The 21,949-nt window shown below is 47.0% G+C and overlaps 1 protein-coding gene across 5 annotated transcripts in view; it reads left to right on the forward strand.

Annotated features, from left to right (window-relative positions):
* robo3 (roundabout, axon guidance receptor, homolog 3 (Drosophila)) overlaps positions 1-21,949 on the forward strand; it is a 138,554-nt gene that overhangs the window by 67,939 nt on the left and 48,666 nt on the right. For all 5 annotated transcript variants that reach the window (XM_076019995.1, XM_076019997.1, XM_076019996.1 and 2 more), the window contains exon 2: positions 4,188-4,514. In XM_076019995.1, coding sequence (XP_075876110.1) covers positions 4,188-4,514 — 327 coding nt within the window. The remainder of the gene's footprint in view (positions 1-4,187; positions 4,515-21,949) is intronic.

Below are 21,949 nucleotides of genomic sequence, written 5' to 3' on the forward strand. Positions count from 1 at the left end.
ACCTTCGTGTGAGCAACACACCGTCTGTGCTGCGAGAAACAGCGTCAGTGTGAAGTAGTGTCTGGTGGGAGGAGGCATTCTTCTAAACAGAGCTTAGGAAATGCAGGAAAGTGGTTTAACTGCCTCTCGCTTACATTTCAACTCTTGTTTCCTTATGGATGCATATGGTCCTCTGCAATGTGCGAGCATTCACATGGGCTCGCACACTGACCTTGAAGTGCAAATAAGCACCAAACACCACTTATGCATATGCAGCGCACAGGCAGTCTGAAGCCTATTCAGAGCACATCTCAGTGCTTTGCAGGATTAGCCGAGTGATGTGGGCGAGCTGCTGGCTATTGTTCTGATGTTGTTTCTTTGCTTTTTCAGAAGAGGTAAATCAGTTTAGGATTGAAATTGGGCTCTGGAGTCTGACAGTTGTCCTCACCTTAGATTTTCTATCTGTAACACGGACCAGTACCGTTCCTCTTGGACCCAGTGAGGGAAACTGAACTTTATTTTGCTTCGCCGCCTCAGGGTCCCTGTCCTGCTCTTTTGTCAAAATTGCTTTTCAACTTTATGTGTTGAGTGCATTTTTTTTATGCCTAATTAGAATCTGAACGCTGACTGCTTTTATAGTTATAGCATGTGGCAGATTCGTCACATTAGGAGAAATGGCAATGTGCTTGGTGAATTGGATTAATTAAAATAAACACAGTTTTTTTCTGGGCTGGATTAACAAGGCATATAATTATACATCGAGAATAATTTGTGTGTAAATTAACAACATTTTTAATTTCTGGTTCTGGCGGATGACCTCCAACCCTTCCTTCCAGAGTCAGGATCCGCTCGAGGTTTCTGCCATTTATAGGGCAGTTTCTCCTTGCCATGGTCACTTCATTGGGAACAGTTGGCTATAAGAGTGTGGTACACACATGCCCAACATCTCCTGTGCTCTGAGATAAGTCTGTATGAATATGACGCACAATTAAAGCTGATTTGAATTGATAGTGTTAAACCTTCATGCTGATATTTGACGGCACATCCGGCCGAGCTGAACTTATCTTGGTGGAAAGTGGTTTCAAGCAAGTCAAGCATTCTAACACAATAACACAATTTCTATGTATTTCTATCTCGCAATCTGAGTCAATTCTCAACTTTGACCAACTTTCATTCCTGCTATTTACCTCGTAAGAAGATGATCTGGTGACCCTATCATGGAGAAAAAGCTATGATAAAATCATTGACAATATCTGAGTTTTCCCGATAAAACTGCATTGCACATTATTTATCATGTTGTTTATAGTTGCAGTTTTTTGGGGGGTATTTTCACACCCTGATTTTATATTAGCGGCCAAATATGCATGAGATACATCCTCTAGCTGTGAGTCAGAGTGTCTTCTGTGCACATTAATTTTGGGCACAACGTTGAAGACGCAATTAATTCACTTTCATTTTCTTCAAGCTATCTGCCTCTGAAAGCACTGCCTGCCTCGCTGTCACGCCAGTGTTTCCCAAAGGATTCAATGTGTATTTTTAACTTAAAGTGCACTAGCAGGTGCACTTTGAAAATCAAATAAAGAGGCAGCATGATCAGAAATACAGAACCAAAAGAAACTCTGTTGGGAAAAGGGAAAAAAAAAATAAATAAAAAAAATGGAAATTAACTCTTACAAATCCCTTTGTTGCATGGCACTATTGCCATACGCGTTAGACTGAAGATTGTGTACAGTGGAGGAAATGGTTAGCTCTGTCATTTCATGTGCAGGAAGAAGGCAGGGCAATTGGAAAACACTGGTGTCTGACAAGCCAACCAATCTGCAAAGGAAATAATGAATACAGCGAGTGTGAGTGGCTTCCGTAGTTTAACAACAGCAATTCATCTTTTCTCCGCGCTTCATTCATGCCAATCATTCACTAGAATCAACAGACAGGGTTCCGACAGGATCCCTGTGGTTTCATTAGTTCTCTCGTAACTGTGGAACTGTCTGCCATCTCACTAGGCTGCACCAAAGGCAGCGGCTAATTGGTCCTGAGAGGGTCCAGACTTCCCTGTTAGTCTCCTCTCATAAGAGACACACTGTTGTCCTTCAGACGCTGCTGACAGTTTAACCTGATTTGATTTTTTTTAAGCTGCGACATTATCTGCAACGCACCATGGGAAACCCTTTAAGATGTGTCGCAGCTCAGATAGTTGGTGTCAACTCGTCTTGTTTTCTGACTCCACACCATGTAGCTGCAAACTTTATAAAAACCCGCTTCGATACCCAGGCCGGTTTAGGAGATGGGCACCCATCCGTTAAAGACCCAAACCTTCAGAACTTCTGATTTTACCTTGAGATTGCTTCATCAAATCTTGAGTGTCCTGGTACAAACAGGAAATCAGAAGGTAAACTTTGATTATCACGGTTACTTTTACTTCCACTTGATGACATTTAATCAAGTCACATGAGGCGGTCACTTCTTCTTCAAAAGCCCTCGCTTTACATTTCCCATGGCTTGTTCTGTTAAATGTATGAGTCAGCTCCTCAAGGCCCCGATGTGTACAAATAAATTGATACAATAATTGCCAATGTGATTGGTTGCATTTACATTGTGAGTCTACGTTGTATTTTTAAGTTCAGCATTTATGTGTTTTTTTACAAGGCAAGCATCCTGTCGCAGTTGTTTTTTGCTTACTGTTGTTTAAACAATGTTCTGTTCCAAACTGTTGTTTTTGAGAATTCCTTGACTTTTCTGTTATTGTGTTGCCACCATATGCAATGCATATAAACAACCTAGAATAGTTCATAGAAACTCAATCTGAGAAGTACAGAGGTGAATAATTAATTATTTAAAAACTCTTGGGAATTGATTAATAAAGGACTTCAGTTTAGATTTAGAAAGAAAAGTGGGTCATATTTCCGAACGAGAAGGAACGAGCCAGTGATGGCAGGGAAATAAAAGCTTTAATATTATGTCTGCAGGTATTCTGGTTTGCTTCCACTGTTTGAAAAGCAGTTTTCAAAAGTAACTGCTATTTTCAGCTCAAAACAACTCCAATGCATCTGTGTACTCCATATCTGTGAATGTGAGATCGTTCAGCAACACCATCCTGGTTTGGTTGCGTTGTTTACAACTGTGCAGACTAAAACCTTAAAAATGTGAAGTTCTGACAAAACCCTGACCAGCAAGGAACCAAAAATGGCGTTTCAGTTGTGTTTCAACTTAGTGGGAACAATTTAGAGGAGGACAGGGGTTTTAGGATGGACATAACTAAGTTTTCAAAGTTATAATTTCAGCTCAAAAATTGGAGGTAAAATGACAAATGAAATGAAATTGTGGTGTTGCAGAAGAGATTATTTTGAAGGTGCACACATGTTGCCTTGTTGCTCAGAATTGGTGTTGACTGATTGTTGTTTTCTGTTATTGAAACTGGAGAAATGAAAGGCTCAGTAATATTTGTCATCACTTTTTCGAAGGCTCTCTTGGGGAAATTTCAATTGTGCGCACCTCTCAATTTTGTGTTATTTCTTTTTTATGCACATTTTTCCCATCAGTGTGCTGCCACTCACAAGGTAGTGGGAATAAAAAAGAAAGAGTTTGGAATCAAGCAGTTTTGAAGCTTACAAATGCACAATTGTAAATCTCGTCTCCGCCTGTGTCTGCTCCAGACTTCATTTATTTCTTTCAACCACAGACCAAAGAAAAAAACAGAGACAGTCTGTGTTAAGTGTGGAAGCTCATTTGTGCCGAAAACTTAGCAAAGTCCTGCACCTTGTCAATCCTAAATACTGTTTTTGTGTAAATGGAGGAAAAAGAAAAAAAGACCTTTTAAAATCTGAATTTATGCCTTTCAGATAACCAGTTTTTTTTTTTGCATAGAAAAAAAGGTGTCCAAAATCTTGAGCATCCTCTTTCTTTACTATATGACTACGAAGCAATGGGTTGAATTGTTTGTTTCTCTGTGCCGTGACGTGTTTCAACCTATGTTGCTGTTTTGTTACCAAGTCCTATTAATTGGCATTTTGATGATGTTGCACTTTGTTTTTGGAAGTTTTGCCACTCACTAGACTTTTGTGGGCTGCAGGGAAAAAAACAGATCAGTATCCTGGAAGCTGCATAATTGTGACGTTGTAAGAGGTCCAGCTTGAAGTGCGACTGAAGGAACCTCCTGTCATGTCAACCACGTTTGAGGGAATGAAATCTTGACCCCTGCTTTTCCACAGGATCCCGGCCCAGGTTAGAGGACGCGGCGCCGAGGATCACCGAGCACCCGTCCGACCTGATCGTATCCAAGGGCGAGCCGGCCACGCTCAACTGCAAGGCGGAGGGGCGGCCGACCCCCATACTGGAGTGGTACAAAGACGGCGAACGCGTCGAGACGGTACGAGAGGACCCCCGATCCCATCGCATCATCCTGCCCAGCGGCTCGCTCTTCTTCCTGCGAATCGTTCACGGGAGGCGGAGCAAACCGGACGAGGGCGTCTACGTGTGCGTGGCCCGCAACTACCTGGGCGAAGCCGTCAGCCGCAACGCGTCGCTGGAGGTTGCAAGTAAGTGGTTCCTGTATTCGGGATGGAAGCCTCCAGCTGAGGTGTCTGCTGTACTTCACCCATATGAAGCATCCATCCATCCATCCATCCATCCATCCATCCAACCATCCATCCATCCATCCATCCAACCATCCATTCAACCATCCATCCATACATACATCCATCCATCCATCCATCCAGCCATCCATCCATCCATCCATCCATCCATCCATCCAACCATCCATCCATCCAGCCATCCATCCAACCATCCATCCAGCCATCCATCCATCCATCCAGCCATCCATCCATCCAACCATCCATCCAACCATCCATCCATACATACATACATACATACATACATCCACCCATCAACAATACATCTGTCTATCCAACCATCCATCCATCCATCCATCCATCCATCCATCCATCCATCCATCCATCTATCCATCCATCCAACCATCCATCCATCCATCCATCCAACCATCCATCCATACATTCAGCCATCCATCCACCCATCAGCCATACATCTATCTATCCATCCATCCATCCATCCATCCATCCATCCATCCATCCATCCATCCATCTATCCATCCATCCAACCATCCATCCATCCATCCATCCAACCATCCATCCATACATTCAGCCATCCATCCACCCATCAGCCATACATCTATCTATCTATCCATCCATCCGGCCATCCATCATCCACTAATCTAGCCATCCATCCATCCATCCATTATCTATCCATCCATCCATCCACTCATCAGCCGTACATCTGTCTATCCATCCATCATCCACTAATCCAGGCAGAGTTCCACCCTGGACTAGTCAGCAGTTCATCACATAGAAAGACAATCAAAGACAGATACGCCTTCACGATTACACCAATACATTAAGAGTTCTAAATTCACCTCGTATGCATGTTTTTTTTTTGTACTGTGGGAGAACCTGGAGGGAACCCATGCACACTTGTTGCTTTTAGAGTTCAGACCATCAGCCACCAGGGCTGTGCAACAGATTACATTAAGCGCACTTAAGTTAAATGTACCATGAACCCCTGGTTTGCCTATAACATAAACTACGTTAGTGTTTACAACGTAAAGTGTGCGGCAGCAAGTGTGACTCACGCTTTCCAAGCCCTATAGAGCTTCGGAAGACACCATAAAAGGAACCCAGCACTCTGCGCATCTTATACATGTTTTGTCTTCGGCGTCGGCGGGGGCGATAAAGCAAATCAGGTGTCAATTTCAAGTTCACAAGCCACAAATCAGTTGTGTATTTGACAAGGCAGTCAAGACGCAGCCTTGCAACTCCCCTGTGCTCCCCTATCATCACAGTCACTGAACACGGTGACGTTAAAAACACCTGCGCTGACCTTGGTTTGTGCACCTCCCTGGCAGCTCACACCTTGATCGCCACACTCTCACACCCACGCCGCCACCGCAGTGTCTGGGCCGTCGTCATGCGGCAACCGAGCCCCTTGTTACCTCGCACGCACATGACAGCTCGCATCTGCGGAAACGATAGCGGTTGTCGCCACCGGACAGGGTAGATTTTTGTTTGAAAATAAATAACAAACATCCTGTCCTGGCAGGCAGAGGAGGGAAAGGCAGTCGTTTGCGAGCTGTCTCTCGCCGCCAGATGTGATTTCCTTAAGTACAACAAACTCCTGTCAGATCACTCAAACTGTTAGAAGGGGCTGTTTGGGATGGCTTTAATGAAATGCAAATTGGGCCAATTAAAATCGTTGCCGGCAGATTAGGCCTGTACTTATTTTGACAGCAGTTCGCTATGAGGCAGAACTTTCTTTTGACAGCAGCTGCAGCAGCAGCCGTCGTGCGTAATGAAAGGTAATATAGGCAGTTTGTACCAAAGCTCACAAGTGCATTCGTTTAAATTGGAATACAGGACTGCTGTCATTATAATGGCAGAAAAGAAAAAAAAAACACTTGCGTCACGTGAGCTTAACCTTTGCCTCTGTTTTTGTTTCTGGTCGGCTAATTTGGGCCAAGCGGCAGACAGCGTGGTGCTGACAGCTCCAGCTGGAACACAAGAGAAGATTTAAACATCTCTCGTAATCCCTCCCCTAACGCCGTCCACACTTTCAAACAGAAAGTGTCTCAGGAATGTTCTCATCACGCTAACAGAAACCAGCTGAGCGCTGTAAAACACACCGTGGTCCCGGGTAGGAAGGAGTGAAACCTCAGACTCCCTGTCAAACACCTTGCCATCTGGGGTTTATGTTTTCCTGAAAGGCTCCCAGCACCTTAACTTAATAACCACGCCGACCTCACGGCCATCACTCCGGCACAATATAATCATTCTTTTTCACTTTGAATAATTTTACTCCCAGCTTGCCCTCCGCCGGTGTGAGTTTCATGACAAGTCTGTGGGAAATGCGACATGTGTAATGCCAGACACATATGGAAACCAAGCAAGAATAGTTGGAGGCGTCAAGAGTCACTTTTCACAGCAGTGGAGACAAAAAAAACACAATAAACAACGAATTCCCTTCTTCCCATGTGTCCCATTCAGGTGTTTCTTCCAAGTGTTCTTCCACTAAGGGACTTGTGAGCCCTTCACCCAAAAGCCAAAACTATCTTTATATATTTCCAACACCTTCCCACCAAGATGAAGTTTTACTCTGAACCTCTCGTCTGTTACATCCAGTCACTCTCAAAGTGTCATCAAACACTTTTCAAACATCATTTTTGATTGTTGTCACGCTGTTCTTCTTGTGGCAAAACACATTAAACAAAATACAGTGGTGGAAAAAAACTTAAGGCAACTAACGTTCCAGAGTTCCAGTAGGTTACAAAAAGACTGTTCAGTCGGGCTTCCATTTGGTTTTGTTGTTGAGTTTTTGTCCGGTAACTGTGACACATGTTTGTCTTATGCCAGCAACAGCAACAGTATTCAATAGTTTTAGCTGCTGACTACATCTCACACGAGGTCCTGTGAGGTCCTGTCTGCACTCAGAGGGTCAGGCCTGTATTCTCAGCCACTTGTCTTGTGGTCTGCAGGGTCACACAGTTCAGCCGTACATCAGTGTGTGTCTCTGTGTGTGTGTGTGTGTGTTGTTGGCTTTTTGTTCCTCTCCCCCCTCCTGAAGCCCCGCTGCTCCATGCAGCTGTCTGCAAACAGACACTCGCACCCAGACACAACTGTGCCTCATACGCTCTCACAGATAAGAATCCTTAATCCCTGGTGGCTGCACACAAAAAGTGCAAGCGTGTGCATGTGTGTGTGAGTGAGTGTGTGTCTGTGTTTGCAGACTCATATGAACTCCCTTTGGCAAAACTCCCCTACTTCCCCCCACATCACCACCACCACCACCACCCTTGCCAAAGCCAGGCCGGTGGGCCGGTGCCAGCCTCCTCCTTGCAGCGCCGACGGTGCCGGAGATGAAGCCGCGGGCTGGACCGGAGCTGCCAGGGGCCTCGGCGTGGCACCGGGCGAGGGGCCGCGAGATGCCACTTTGAGGCGCCGCGTCACTTCCCTCGGCAGAGCTGCGACCAGGCGGCTCCGGGGACCGAGCCAAAACTGAGCCGTTTTGTGTTGTCGGTGTTTATATTTGCCGTCGGGACGGGAGCCAAAAGCTGCGGGAAGGCGAAGAAGGTTGCGGAGATTTAACCCTGCGCAGTCCGCTGCTGCAGGCCGAGAGGCGGGCGAGGGATCAAAGCAAACAGCAGGAAAACACAGAGCGGGGTTGAGCGGACGTGCCGTCAGAGGGCGAATAATCGATTCGTTGATTACCGTCGGAAAAACTTGCCAGCTGCTTTGAAGAAGCTTTTTTTTTTTCAATTCTTTAGCGCGCACGCCTGAAATGTGCTGCTTTTTTACCCTCAGCTTTGAGGATCAGTCGGTGACAGTCGGTGACACACCGGAGGCCTTTTATTCTCGTTTGCGAGTTGAGACGAGAGCTCGACTTTTGCCACGCCGTGTGAAGTTGGCAGGCAGGCGGGAGGCGTCGTCAGAGGTCAAACCAATAACCCCGACGCTCAAACACCGGACACGTTGGTGCGTTCGAAATGGACCAAGTTATGAAATTCAATCCGTCATTTGAAGTTCAAACACAACGCGAGGCCATCGGGGTGGGCGGCAGTTAAACGTTGACTGTGGCCGTCTGCTGCGGCCGCAACTTGGATTATTTTTTCAAACGCTCCGATGTTGAATTTGATGCCAGGAAACTATTTAGCCGCGTCAGCTTTGGCTACAGTAGTCGGCCAACACGTCTTTTACGCCTCTCCCTGTCAACCTATCAGAGTTATTCCTCAGGATGAGATTAATGTCTTGTTGCAAACACCCAGCCTTGCAATGTTGTGTAGTTGATAGATGGGATTTATGAAATAATTGAAATAAGTGAAACACAACAAAACACACGCTGCAAAGTCCAAAACACACCATTTGGCAAGTGCGGTGAAATGCTCCACTTATTTTTTAAAAGGCTTAATTTTTTTTTTTTTTTTTTTCAAAGTAGGTGCATTAATTCTCCCTCATCATCTGTCAAGAGCGAGCCAAGACCACTGGGCAAAAATTCATGCTAACAATTAGGCGCTGGATAGCTCATTAGGGAAGGTTCTGCTTAGTTACCTCAGTAACCGTACCCACTTATTATTAACGACGTGCTTGATGTACGAGTGTCTGATACCGGGACTGCAAGAGCGGCTTCATGCCTCACTAAACGCCTCAGATAAGTTGAAGCAAGCAGGTTACGACGCTTGTTGCATTTTTAAAACCAACCTTACATGCTTGACTTCATGCATAATTCAATGCCAACATGGAGAAAATCATTTTTGTTTCGTTGAGTCATGGAATAGAAGCAGTGACGTTCTCACAGTCACAAGTCGCCTAAACGCCTAAATGTGCTTTCAGACGCCATCCAGGGCGCTAAGCCCTGTAATCCCATTCCTCTGCGCTCGCTTTTTTTGGTACAGCGCGTTATGCGGCCTTGCGTTAAGAGCAGATTGCACGCCGTTTCGCTGAAAAGTTCCCCCCCGCAAAAAAAAAGTTGTGTTTTGTGCGCCAGTCCCCTCCGATTTCACGGCTTGAAAGAGATTCTTTGATCCTGAAAATGCAGCCGGTGATGTAAATGTGCCACGGGCGGGGGAGCGGGGGGGGCGGGTGCGGGCCAATTCATGTCAGGTGTATAAAAGTCAGTCAAGCACAATAGAGCTAAAGGGCCAGACAACCCTGGGTGGGAATTTGACATTCAGAGTGACTTGCCGGAGCTCCCGATGGCTTTTCTCTTTCCCTTTGACTGTTTTATACGTCTGACGTTTTTATTATGTGCGCCGCTTCTCTCCGGCCCCCTGGCTTTATGGCTCATGAATATTCACTACGGCCATCAGAGGGAGGAGAAGAGGAAGGTTTTTTTTGTTTTTTTTGCTGGGGGCGGAGTCAGATAAAGCCGGCTCGGGGTAAACTCTCCACCCCCGGCTCGACTCCTCCAAAAACACCCACTTCCTCTCTCTAAGGTTGTTTGGAGGGCGAGCCCGGGAGCCGCCGCTTGGCAGCTGCTTTGTGGAATGCGAAGAATGAACAGGTGAGGATGTGACGGAACTCCCGCCTGCCTTTGTCTGCCACGGTGCGCGCAGCGTTTGCCTGCGTGTCCAGGTGGGTGTCGGCGGGGCGCGCGCGGTGGGTGGCGGCGCCGGCGCCGATTTTTCCCACTCGCAATCAAGACGGCCTTGCGGGGAGAAAGAAAGAAAACAACCAGAGAAAGAAACCGCTGATGAGATCCTCCTTTCTCTTTCTCCTTCACACACGTAGCTGTGAACAGGCAGGCACCTGTCAAAGAGCTCCCCGCCGCCTCTTCAAGACCTCTCTGTCGGAAAGACTGCCTCGCGGGGTACATGGCTTCACAACCGGGGAAGGGATTTGAGGATGGATCCGGCGTCAGGAATAGTGATAGTTGGGAGGGCGCGATAGAAAGAGATCAAGTCAATCCACGCACACGCCCAACCTCCCCAACCCCCCAACCGTTCATCTGTTTCCCCTTTCGCTCCCCAGCGTCCGACCTCTTCTCGGGCCGCCTTCTGTCCCTGTTATTAACCCCGCTGGTGTGAAGCCATATGGCCTGTGATTGGAGCTCCGCCGTCCCCTGCGCTGTGTATGCCACATCGATCGCTGCGTCTCTGCGGCGGCCCGTACAAGTAGCCGCGGGGTCCAGCTAGGTGACCGCTGGGCTGGTTCTTGCTTTCGGTGTACACCTGTTAGATTATCGGGGCCGGATGATGAGCCTGGTCCGCTTTAAACACAGGGCAAACGACCTCAGAGACAGAGTCCACGTCTTTATCATTCGTGGGGAGGAGGGAAACCGTTTGAACGTTGTGTTGTTACTTCTCAATAGTTGATGTTTACTCTATGCTGATGAAAGCCTGTTTTAATTAGCAGCTATTTCATCACCTCGTCTGTCCGGCTGGAGCGACCGACGACCGATGGAACGCCAGTTAATTCCTTCTTTCTCTTTAGTGTTATTTTTGAGTCCTCAATAATAGCATGTAGCGTGAAGTAGCTTCTAATGACACTCCGTATCCATCTGCAATCTATCAAACGTGTCCTTCAGGGGGAAGAAAAGAAAAGAAAAGGCCATCTTCATTTGTAAAAGCCCTCAATCACTTCTCAGCCTGCGCTAATGTCACAAACGCGAGAAACTTATGAAATATAGTGTCTGTGTCTGTGGATGAGCCGGAGCGGTCGCCCACAAATCAAATGCTAGTTGGTTCAATCTCCAGCGTCCTTGAGCTCCCGTGTGTAATCGTTAACCACTCACAGTCAGAAGCGAAGGGTCACTGCCGCAGCAAAAATCCCTCCGCGGGTGCGGTGTTTTCAATTTCACCGCACCGGCTGAGTAACGTAGAGGCAACGTATCGCTGTACCGCAGCAGCCACTGGCACACCGATGGCGGCGGGGGTGTTACGACCACACCGTCTCCCCCAGCTCCCCGCCACATTTTCTCTTCTCCCTGTTTTATTTCTCTAGTTACCTGCAGCCGCTATCTCTTCCGTACAGGTTTGAATCCTTGCTGCAGCCGCGCTATGCATAAAAACATCCCAGCGCTGCCTTACGCCTTACTCCGACCTCATCCCCGCTTTATCACTTCCCCCGAAGTAAATATTGGCGGCGGCCGCTCAGACCCCTCCTCACGGAACACGGAGGGGAAGATGGAACAAAGTCTTCCTCCAGGAGACACTGCCTGCCCAGGGGCACTGCGTCAATGCTATCGATTGTTGTCCTCATTGGCCAGGGTATGAATAGACAACTGCTGGCTTTAAAGGAGCTAGATGAGACCTCCAGCGTATTGCCTTTCTGATGACGCACATAATGGCATATCCATTATGTATTTGTTTGCTCAGTGGAGTTGTTGTTCGCTCGCTACACAACTGCAGAGGAGTGACCTGTTTGCGGCGGCCAGGCATGTTGTACAGAAGCACATGTTGCAGTGTTTTTCACACCCTTTTTTGAGCCACGGCGCATTTTTTTCAGTGGAAAAATCCCATGGCATGCCACCAAACAAAAATATTATAAAATTACACTTTTTAGCTTAATAATGGTAAGAGAGGCTCTTCATGTATTTGTACTCACGCAGTGAGGGCCTGTTTAGATGCACACAACGCTGATATACTGGGAGGAAGTGAGGGAGAAAAATGGGCTCACGTCCCTTTTAAAGCACAGCCACTCCACAATGGACCGCTATCATTATTTTTAGACCAATTAAGTGAAATTGGATTATTTTTCGCAGCAGCATTATCTCACGCTACACTAGTGTGTCGCGGCGCAGTGGTTGAAAAACACTGGCATATTGTCGCTAAAATATATATATATATATATATATATATATATGTATATATATATATATATATATTTCCTCAGCATGGAGTCTACCCATAAATTCCAAACCTGGAACAGCTTTAAATGGGAATCTGGGCACCCAATTGACGCTGGTTCTGGTTTAATGTGAAGAACTTTTCTGTGTGGTTGCTTGGGCTGCAGTGAGCCTCTCATCCTGCGAGCATGAAACTCTGCCTCCACTCAGGTCCATTTGTTAAGACAACTACGCCCATGTTTTATTAAATGAACACATCCTGCTCAGCTCCGTCGAGCTCGTCTCGGAGACATCAGCGCCCCCGAGTACGTGTCTGCGCGCATCATCCCGTCTCCTCGCGCTCACCAAGAAGCAGCTGTCAATCGAAGCTGAAAGGGAAGCGGCGGAGCCGCACCGCATCCTCTCATCCTGATATCTGTATCTCCGCTCCGTCACATGATGACAACAAACTCTTTGTGTTTGCGTGTGTCAGCGGCGAGGTGTGTTCAAGCCTCACTAATGGGATTGGGGTCCCCGGCCTTGCGGAGGACGTGGCCAGTGGCCATTCTGGTGTTAAAAGAGGGGGATCAGATGGCCAGAGTGAGGCCAGGGGCCTGGAGCTGGCTGCCCCTCCCCCTCCCCCTCCTCCTCGGCATCATCCGCAGCCAGGCCCACCAGCCAAACCCCCTCCTCCAGAGGATACCAATGAATTAATTAGACCATGCTGAAGGCGAGTGTGACCGGTGACGAGTGTGCACGCCGGTTGGTGTGTGAGGGTGTGTGTGTGTGTGTGTGTCATAAAGGGTCAAAAGGATAAAAGCAGGAGGACGAGACGTCGTGCTGGGGGTGTTCTGAGGGAGGGGCGTTGACAACAGGTGGTGCGAGGAAGAGCTTCGCCCCCCCCTTAATGCGCTGGGGGTGGTGGTTGGGGGAGTGTGGGGGAGTGTGGGGGGAGGGGGGCTCAGGGCCTGCGGAGAACAATAAAAGGTCCCACACTCCTGCCATTGTGTCTAATCATATCCAATTAATCCTCAGACCGTTGACGGGCTTCTGTTTCGGTTTTAAATGATGGTCTTTGAATCTCATGCAAATGTATGCTTTATTTTTTTTCTCTGTATTTTCTTTTTAGATCAATTAATAGATGATACACAGGGAAGAAAAACACCAAGCAGCGCTAGTAAATCAAAATCAATCAGTTTCACAGTGATTTAAATTGTCAGCGAGTTCGTCTTAAGCGGCTAATTCAACTTGCTGTTCTACACTATTTTATTGTGTTATTCTAGACAGATCAATTTGTCGGGCTCTTCCTTTACAATATTAATACTAAGCTGTTTCAGGATAGACTGATAGAGCCAGACTGTCTCTTTTCATCAGGCGGTTTGCTTTATTTTTGTTTTATTTTCTGGTGAAGGTCCTTGCGGCGTTCCTTGTGGTTGGCTTTCCGAAGAACGATTACTCTTGATTAAGAACGCTATTAGTTGTGTGTCATTAGTTACAGTCTAATGCGATGCAGATGACCCCCCCCCCCCTCCCTCCTCCCCTCCTCCTGTTGTGGCTCATTGGGGCCGGCACGCTCGCCCTCTGGCCAAACTTCACAGGGGGGACGTTTGATGTGAATGTGTAGCCTCGGGATGGAGATTAAGAGAAAGAGACGGCGAGCAGGAAGTCCAGTTTGAAGCCTCATCAGACACAAAGGCCCAACACAACAAGAGTTATTGAAATCCTGGAAGACATCCTTTAGAAATAAACATCTTGTCTGCTCATTTTAACCTCAGTGGTTTGTCATTTGTTCTGCTGTTGGCCTGAAGAATGATTCCTTGAAGACAGATATCTGGGCCCGACGTCCACAAAGTGCACGCAGATGCGCCCAAAACCAATCCCTCCAGCGAGGCACGTTTGGGGAGTTTGAGGCTTCACGGCTGACAGACACTGAGCACGAGAGGCCAACGCAGTCAATACGCAGTTCAAACCAATCAATCAAACGCAATCAGCACGTCGTTACCGAAAAGAAAAGGACGGGCGTCGGGCAGCGGAGGCGGAAGCGTGTGCGTGCAAGTGCTCCTTCTGAACAGCATTGAGAGCCGGTCTCTGAATGAGCCTCCAGCCAGCCAGTGCAGCCTTTTCATGATTGATATTGATCCTGACTCAGCTGTCACTGAACCAATCAGCAGGGTCGCATTGAAATCATTTTGCTTATTGATAAACACAGCGCGGTTTTTCTTTGACTTGCAGGAAAAATTGACGGCTGTAATTGGAAGGTAGATTTAATTGGTCAGCCCCTCTCAGTTTCTGCACCTGCACTGCTGATTGGAGGAGCAATTGCTGGAGACTCCCTCCGACTGAGGTTGCTCTCGCTGCCAGCTCCTATAATTAGTGGGAATAGGTTTTCTAGTTGATCCCATCAGTCATTGTAAGTAAGAAATTCTTCAAAGTGTTTGATAGTTCATTCTCACCACAGTTCAGTTTAGTGAAGGAACTGGACACGCACTCACTGTTTTTCCTTTAGAAAAACCGACATTTGCATCTTTGCATGAAATTTTAGCAGGTTTTCTATCTCCCTTTCGATTTGTCTTCCCCTTCTGTCCCTCTCATGCTGTTTTCTCAGTCTTTCTTCTTGGCCATCTTTCATCAGTAGTATCAACTTTACGCCTCATGGATCTATATTTGGAACAAAAAAAAAATAAATCAGCATTTCTGTAAAAAAATGGGAAGACATCTGATAATTTTTCAAAAATCCAAAGCAGCAAGTAGCACAATTTGGTTAATTAATATTTGATTGGCAGAATGTGTGGATTCCAAATCCCTTGTTGTCAATGTCAAATTAGTGTTATGTCATTTGATGAGACTCCTGTATTTTAACAAGGGCTTGGTGTTCTTCCTGCATTCGTTAACTACTGTTTGCCTTTTCTGCCATATCCAGAGCGACCTCTTGAGCTCTGAGAACACCTTTTCCAGCGTTTCATGTGACAGGGCTCTTAGTAAATTAGTATTTCCCATATGGTGTCATTTTAGTGACTTTATTAAAGAGAGTCGCTCATTTATAATTAACCTTGAGAACTTTCATATTGACGGACTCAGCCACCTTTTCACTGGTTCATGCAGCCCGAGTGCAACGGACTCCGAGCTCTTTGTTCTTTGTACATTTGACCTGTCTGAAAATGGTTAAACAGAGGGCTAACTGCGCTGGAAAATGCCTATTGATTTCTCCTTGTGCGTATTAGCGCAAGATTCATTTTCTCATTTCAAGATTCTAGGCGCGTTCCCCTCCCTGTGTTGGAAAAGGTCAGCGATCGGCGGCTTAAGTCATTCAAGTGGAGCTAAATGGATTTCTGCTCCGAGATCCATCTGTTTTTGGAGTTTGTTGACAGGGCGGAAAATTGGAACTGTTGCTCTTTCCTCCTTCAGTCGCGCCACTGCAACCCCGTGCCTTGTCCTCCGTCAGGGCAGGGGAATGAACGGCCGTGGCATGATACCAGGGCCAACGCTGCGCTGGGCAGGAGACACGAGGGCACGCCATCTGCTCCGGCTTTCGTCGAGGTGTGCACGTGTGTCTAAGGGGAGCGAACCGCTGCAATGCGGCGGACAGTCGTGGACAGCTGACAGACCTTCGCGTCGACGGACATCAGCAGACTGCCTTGAGAGACGCTGACGTGGAGAGATGTTGTACACCCGCTTCACCTCTCAAGTACTGGCAAAGCCAACTGGGCTGAAAAGGCGTGAAAAAAGAATGAGAAAGTCTGCGTGTGTGTGTGTGTGTGTGCGTGTGTGTGTGTGCGAGAGGGTGGGACAAGATACACAACTGAGTAAAATGACTGACAACGTCGATGATAAGTCGGTATAAAACTAGCAGCTATTTAAACATGTTTAAGCCACTCGACTGTTTGTGAATCCAACATTATAGGAAAATGTCAAAACAGATGCCGTTGGGCCTGTTTTTTTAATTGAAAAAAATGAATTTATCATACTTGTTGCTGCAGGGAACAACCACCAAGTTCGCCCCCTGTTCACAAAAATAATCATTGAAATGCAAGACTGAGCCGTTAATAGCAGAATAACAAAGGGCTTAAGTTGTGTGTGCGTGCGTGTTTGAATGACAATTTCCCACCCCCCCAAAAAAATAGATTTGACAACAGTCTAGTTGAGCCGCTTACGTCTTGTTCTCAGATGCCAAAACAACAAATCAGACGCAATAGTTTTTAGAGACGATTCAGCTCAATAAAAGATCACAACAATATCTCCTTTGTTGTGACGAAATATGCAAAACACGCATTCATCTGACAAGTCCTGCTTTAGTTTTTAAGGCCCTATATGTCTGAAGTCACTGGCCTGACAGAGAGGCGGTGCCAGAGGACAGAGGGCAGCGCTGGGTCCCAACACAGGTTACATCCCCTTGTTAACATTTCAATTGCCTTTTTGTTGGTGTGGAATTCGTGAAGGACGCTCGCTGCCGCTGCGCTCGGTCATGAATGGTTTGTGTGTGAAGGGTTCTCATGTCGGGCAGTTGCACCTTTCTTTGTTTTCTATAGGCACCTCTGTCCACCCCGTTTCCCCTTGAGGTCGAGTCAAACAGTGTTTCTGGTTTTCCGCATGGGTGAACTACAGTAGTCTGGATTGGGCCGGGGGGTCAAGTCGGGGCAGATCGGGGCAGTTGAGTAGCTGGGAGGACGGGGCTTTACAATGGGCTTCTCAGCATTCTCAGTGACCCTTTTACCCCACTTCTATAGGCCACACGACTTTGGCCATTACTAGATTAAAGTAATCCTCTTTCCAGGGCCAGACAATTGCTTATTAGCTGACCACACACACAGGGGTCTGACCACCTCCATTATGGTGTTTTTGTGTGGGGCCCCTCCAGGTCCCGGGGTGGGTGTTAGCTGGAGCAGTGAGCAGAAGGGCCGTCCATTTGTCTCTCTCCTTCCTCCTTCCTCTTTTGCGTTGTCGTGCATATATTACGTCTCCTCTTCGCTTTAACGGCTCACACAGGGAGGATTTTTCTTGCCGTACCCTGTTGGTGTTTTTTGCGTAGGGAAGAACGCAACACACACGGCGCTATTCCCACAGCACGCAACACACCTTCCCCCGGATGGACATATTGCTCGGATTACAATCAATCTAAGTGCACATATGGATGTGCACGCCTCCCTCCCTTCTTAGCATGCCGTCCAGATTGTTTTTTTTTTCCTACCCTCCCACATCTCCCCCGCTGCCTTGTTTTTCGCCAAGCTGGGAGAATAAAAATGCAGCTTCACCCTCTCTCTTTTCCTCGCAGTCCAAAGGCATGGCAAATTTCCAGCAACAGGGGGAGAAAAAATATAATCCTTTTTAAAATCCACTCCAGAATGTCGCTGACAGATCTTGGTCAATTTTTTTTTTGTCTTTTTTTGTGCAAGTCTGTCAATCACGAGCAAACGGCTCCAACTGATAATTTATTCAGGTGTATGGGGGGGTTGAGGAGGGGGGTGGGCTCAAGCTGAATTGAGCATTGTCAAACTGTTTGAATATTTCATGAATAGCGGGGGTATTTCCAGAGGAAATGCACATCTCAATCTCAGCCTCTTATGTCACAGTGCACATCAAGAAGGCATGCATTTGCTTTTTCCATGCAGCGTTGTCACTGTTGAGAATGCGCCTCACTCAAGAGTTTTTCATAAAGGGGTGAACCCATTATCAGTGGGTTTACGTCTGCGTGGACTTCATGTCTTAAATTAGAATTAATGCTCTGTGTGTGCAGCTGTGGGCTCCACTCTGCCATTAGAAAGCTCGCTATAGTGGACAGCTAGTCAGGTAACAAGGATTCTCCTTAATGATTGGACAGATTATTCTAACCCTCACGTCGAGAAAAAAAAAAGAAGCTTGGTTTGATATTGTTACATGACATCACACCTGCAGTTCTTCTTCTTCTTTTTTTTTTTTTTTTTTTTTTTTACCATTTTATCAAACCAGGCAGCAAAAAATGTCTGTTCGAGCTCATCCTTGAAGCCAACTTTCTGTGCTTGGACTTTGGAAGAAGAAAAATCGGGTGCCGAAGTGTTTGCTCAACTTTCTTTGCCCGTACTCTGCTGAGCCGCGGCTCTGAAGTGCAGGAGGTTGAGGGACTGGTGCGTAGCCCTCCACAGATTGGACAGATGCAGCGTGCAGATGAAAAAAAAAAATTGGTGGAAAACATGCAGGCGGGCAAAACCAGAGGAAGCACAGCATGCTTGCGGAGGTTTGCGGTGGATTAACCTCAAGGTTGCTGGGTGGTTGAGCACAGTGGGAGCGGCAGCGCCGGCTCCGGGCTGCGATGGGAACCTGCTGCGGAGCCCCATGTAGGTGGAAAAACTGCTCGCCGGCGGTGATTGTGAGGATTTACACACGAATGAGGAGAAGTTTGTGTCTGCCATGGACTTTTACACACGTTTGGGTTTCCGCCTGACTTGCTTGTTTCCACATTGGTGCACAAACATTTTGTCTCGTGCCCGCCCGGTTCATAGGAGTGCTTCAGAGTGACTTCAGAAGAGCTCGGAGGGTTTGATGTAAGAAGCCCTTCTTTTTTTTTTTTTTAGCACTACCCCTTTCTTCCTTTGAAATATGGTTCTCTGTTCAGTGTGCTTGGCACGCCTCCGGCGTGATAAGTCTTTGCTGTTGCGTCCTGCATGCATGATGGGCCTGGGGGTTGGGGGCTTCAGCCAAGTCAAAAAAGATGGAAGGTTAATAGTTCTCGAGAGGCACACATATAGGCCTAACAATGTCAGTCTTTTTGCTCACAGCCATAAAGTTCTCATTAAACATAAGTCATCTTTAACCGTCTGTTGCTTTGGACTCTGGCGGACCAACCAGGGGAACCTGCACAGTTCCAGCCTCAGCATCATTCTGCTCATATATTCACTGTGCCTCCTTTGTGCTCGTCCAGACTGTCTCAGCCTGGCCTCTCTGGATTTACCTCCAAAACATGTAACATGTGCCGACCCTCCTGATCCCTCCATTCATTAAGCTCTGCTACCTCCAGCGTTGCCTCCTGTCTCCTCCTCAGTGCCACTGTCTCACTGTCTCGCCGCCGTCATATTCAATAGTGGCTGAATACCTGCTCCTCTATGATTTGCTCAAGGGGTGCAGATGCTGGAAGAAGCATCCACCTCCACGTCCCCCTCTCAAAAATAAACACAAACTTAAGCAGCGACACGGCAGTAGACGGCCTCTTATTAACTAAATTATAATACGCTGCTTTGTTTGCATGCATAGGAGCTTCAATCTACCTTCACAAGTGTGACGCTGTACACTGAGAGAGTAAAGTGAACCTATTGTACATGATCCCATTAGGAGTCATTATAACAAACCCAGACGCACCCAAACATAAAGGGATTCATCAGCAGCATTAAGCCCTCCCCTGAAGAAGCCTCTCCCCTCTGGTCTCCGGGTGGCGCATAATAAGTGTCTCATGTGCTTTCCCACTGCCGCATGTGGGACCTGTGTGTGTGTGTGTGTGTGTGTGCGCGTGTTTTTTTTTTTTTACTGTGGGTTACACCACTGCCAGAGTAGACCCTTAAGTCACGTGGCTGCACCTCCCCACGCCCACCCAGGACACCTCGGGGTGTGACAGAGCGATGCAGAATAAACAGACGCGGACTTTATGAGTGCCTAAAAAGTCGCTAAGAATGCCACACACTGACAGATAACCTCATTGGTTTTCACAGGGGGTGGGCGGAGGGCGGCATTTTATCATGTTCAGCAACTTAATTTCATTTCGGACAGTGTTTTCTGACGGTGATAACGCATTGCATCAATTATTTAAGCATTGTAAACAGTATGAGAGGGTAAAATCAATATTTAATGGACAGTAATTTTCTTGGGTTTGCCTGATGGTGATGTTCCAAGGGGAAGTTTATCTGTGCTAATGACAGGCTAATAATCTCCCTGCAATGCATCACTGTGACTTGTGGTTTTCATTTCGCTGTTATCTGAGCCCAGTGGCTAATAATTGGTTTTCCTGGGGTTCGCCAAGATAAATACCATTGCCTTCATGCAGCGCTAATTTGTACCATAGAGATTTTCTGTCAGCTTCTAGTCAAGATCAATCTGACAAACACTCCAGCGCTCAATCAAACCTTTATTTGATGGATTTGCTTTTGATACCCTGTCTCCTGACTAATCACTCAAGAGCTTTTTTTTTTTTTTTTTTTTCACCCACAAACATTCGCCTTAAACTGGAGCAGAATGGTTTACCGCACTCCAACAAAATCATTTCTTTTTAATGCTGTGGTCTCCGTGGCCGGTGGTACCAGCTGCTCTTTAACCGTCAGGCGCAGGTTTGGGGGCAGCATGAATTTGGGGGGCTCTGGGGCGATGGTGGGTGTGGTTGCAGCTGTTGTGGATGCTAAATGGACTGGGACAGGGCTGAAGACGCAGGGAAGGTCGCTCGAGCAGCCCGATCATTCAACCAACCAAGGGGACGAAACCAACTGGAGGAACAAGCCGATAAAGAAAAGGAAAGATCTCCTGGACTTTGACTTTGGCACGTCAGTCTGAGTGTTAGTGCACCACTGTAAACTCTCTTTCCCCACCCAGCATATAAATCTGAGGACTCACAGTGCTCTGCGGCATATGCCGCTGCAGCTGCCGCGCAGCGTATCTGCGCGTGTCTGTGTTTGTGTTGGGTGGTGTTACCAGGCGCTCGGTGTTTAGAAGAAGCGAGGACATCTGTCTCCAACTGTGAGACACCTCCTCCCTCCCCCCTCCCATCGCACATCCTCTCTGAACCCCTCCTGTCCCCACTGAAAACACAGACCAATATCCTGTAGTGGGCCGTTTCATCATGGTGTAATGGCTGATAGTGATCACAGGGGGGTCCAATCTGGACAATGAAAGTGGTCCGATGGAAGATTGGGGGCCCCTCCCTCCTTTAGGTTCCAGCAGCCATGATAAATTTTGCCTTGGGGAACAGGGTACATGTACGGGAAAGCAAAGCGTGCATCCATGCAGGCCTAATAAAGAGATAAGAGTAATGTTCATGCTTAAGCAAAATGCACATGTGGCCACTCCACAGCAGACTGCTTTATCTTGGCAGGAGATGCAAGGAATAAATGGATTATCAGATGGTTTTTTCCCCACAGCAGAGCTTGGAAGCTCACCATTGTTCTTTTAATTCACCATCCTCTCTCTGGGAATATCTGTCACTCTTTGCATACCATCTGAATATTTATTTTTCAAAGGGTGCAGTTGAACAGATATGGTCAGAACATTAATGATGGCTATTGAAGCCATTAAAAAAAAGAAGTGAGGCTGAGATTGTGCCTGGCGTATTTCTTTGTACCCAGTTAAATATTTACATGGAAATGTTATATACACCCTGAAAAACACAAGGCCTGATCATTTGCATGCACGTCAGATGAAAATCTTCTGCCAAACAGTAATAATCCTGCAGTGAGTTTTGACTTTCATCATTGTTTGCTTGTTGCTCCTGCACATCCATCAGACTGCCATACACTCCTGCTCCTGTTTGATGGATGTGTTGATTGAATTGGCTCAGACTGACAGCTGTCTGACAGGGCAATTTCAGCCCATTCGACACAGCTTGTTCAGTGCGACCCCGTCGGAACGCACTGTGTTTGGACTTGATGCTTGTGCGAGCATAGCGCAGAGTCTTGAGGTGATTCACCTCCAACAGCGGCGA

Source organism: Nelusetta ayraudi, unplaced genomic scaffold (assembly GCF_046127955.1).
Source record: "Nelusetta ayraudi isolate G7.1 ecotype Tasmania unplaced genomic scaffold, CSIRO-AGI_Nayr_v1 ptg000011l, whole genome shotgun sequence".
NCBI classification, from domain to species: domain Eukaryota; kingdom Metazoa; phylum Chordata; class Actinopteri; order Tetraodontiformes; family Monacanthidae; genus Nelusetta; species Nelusetta ayraudi.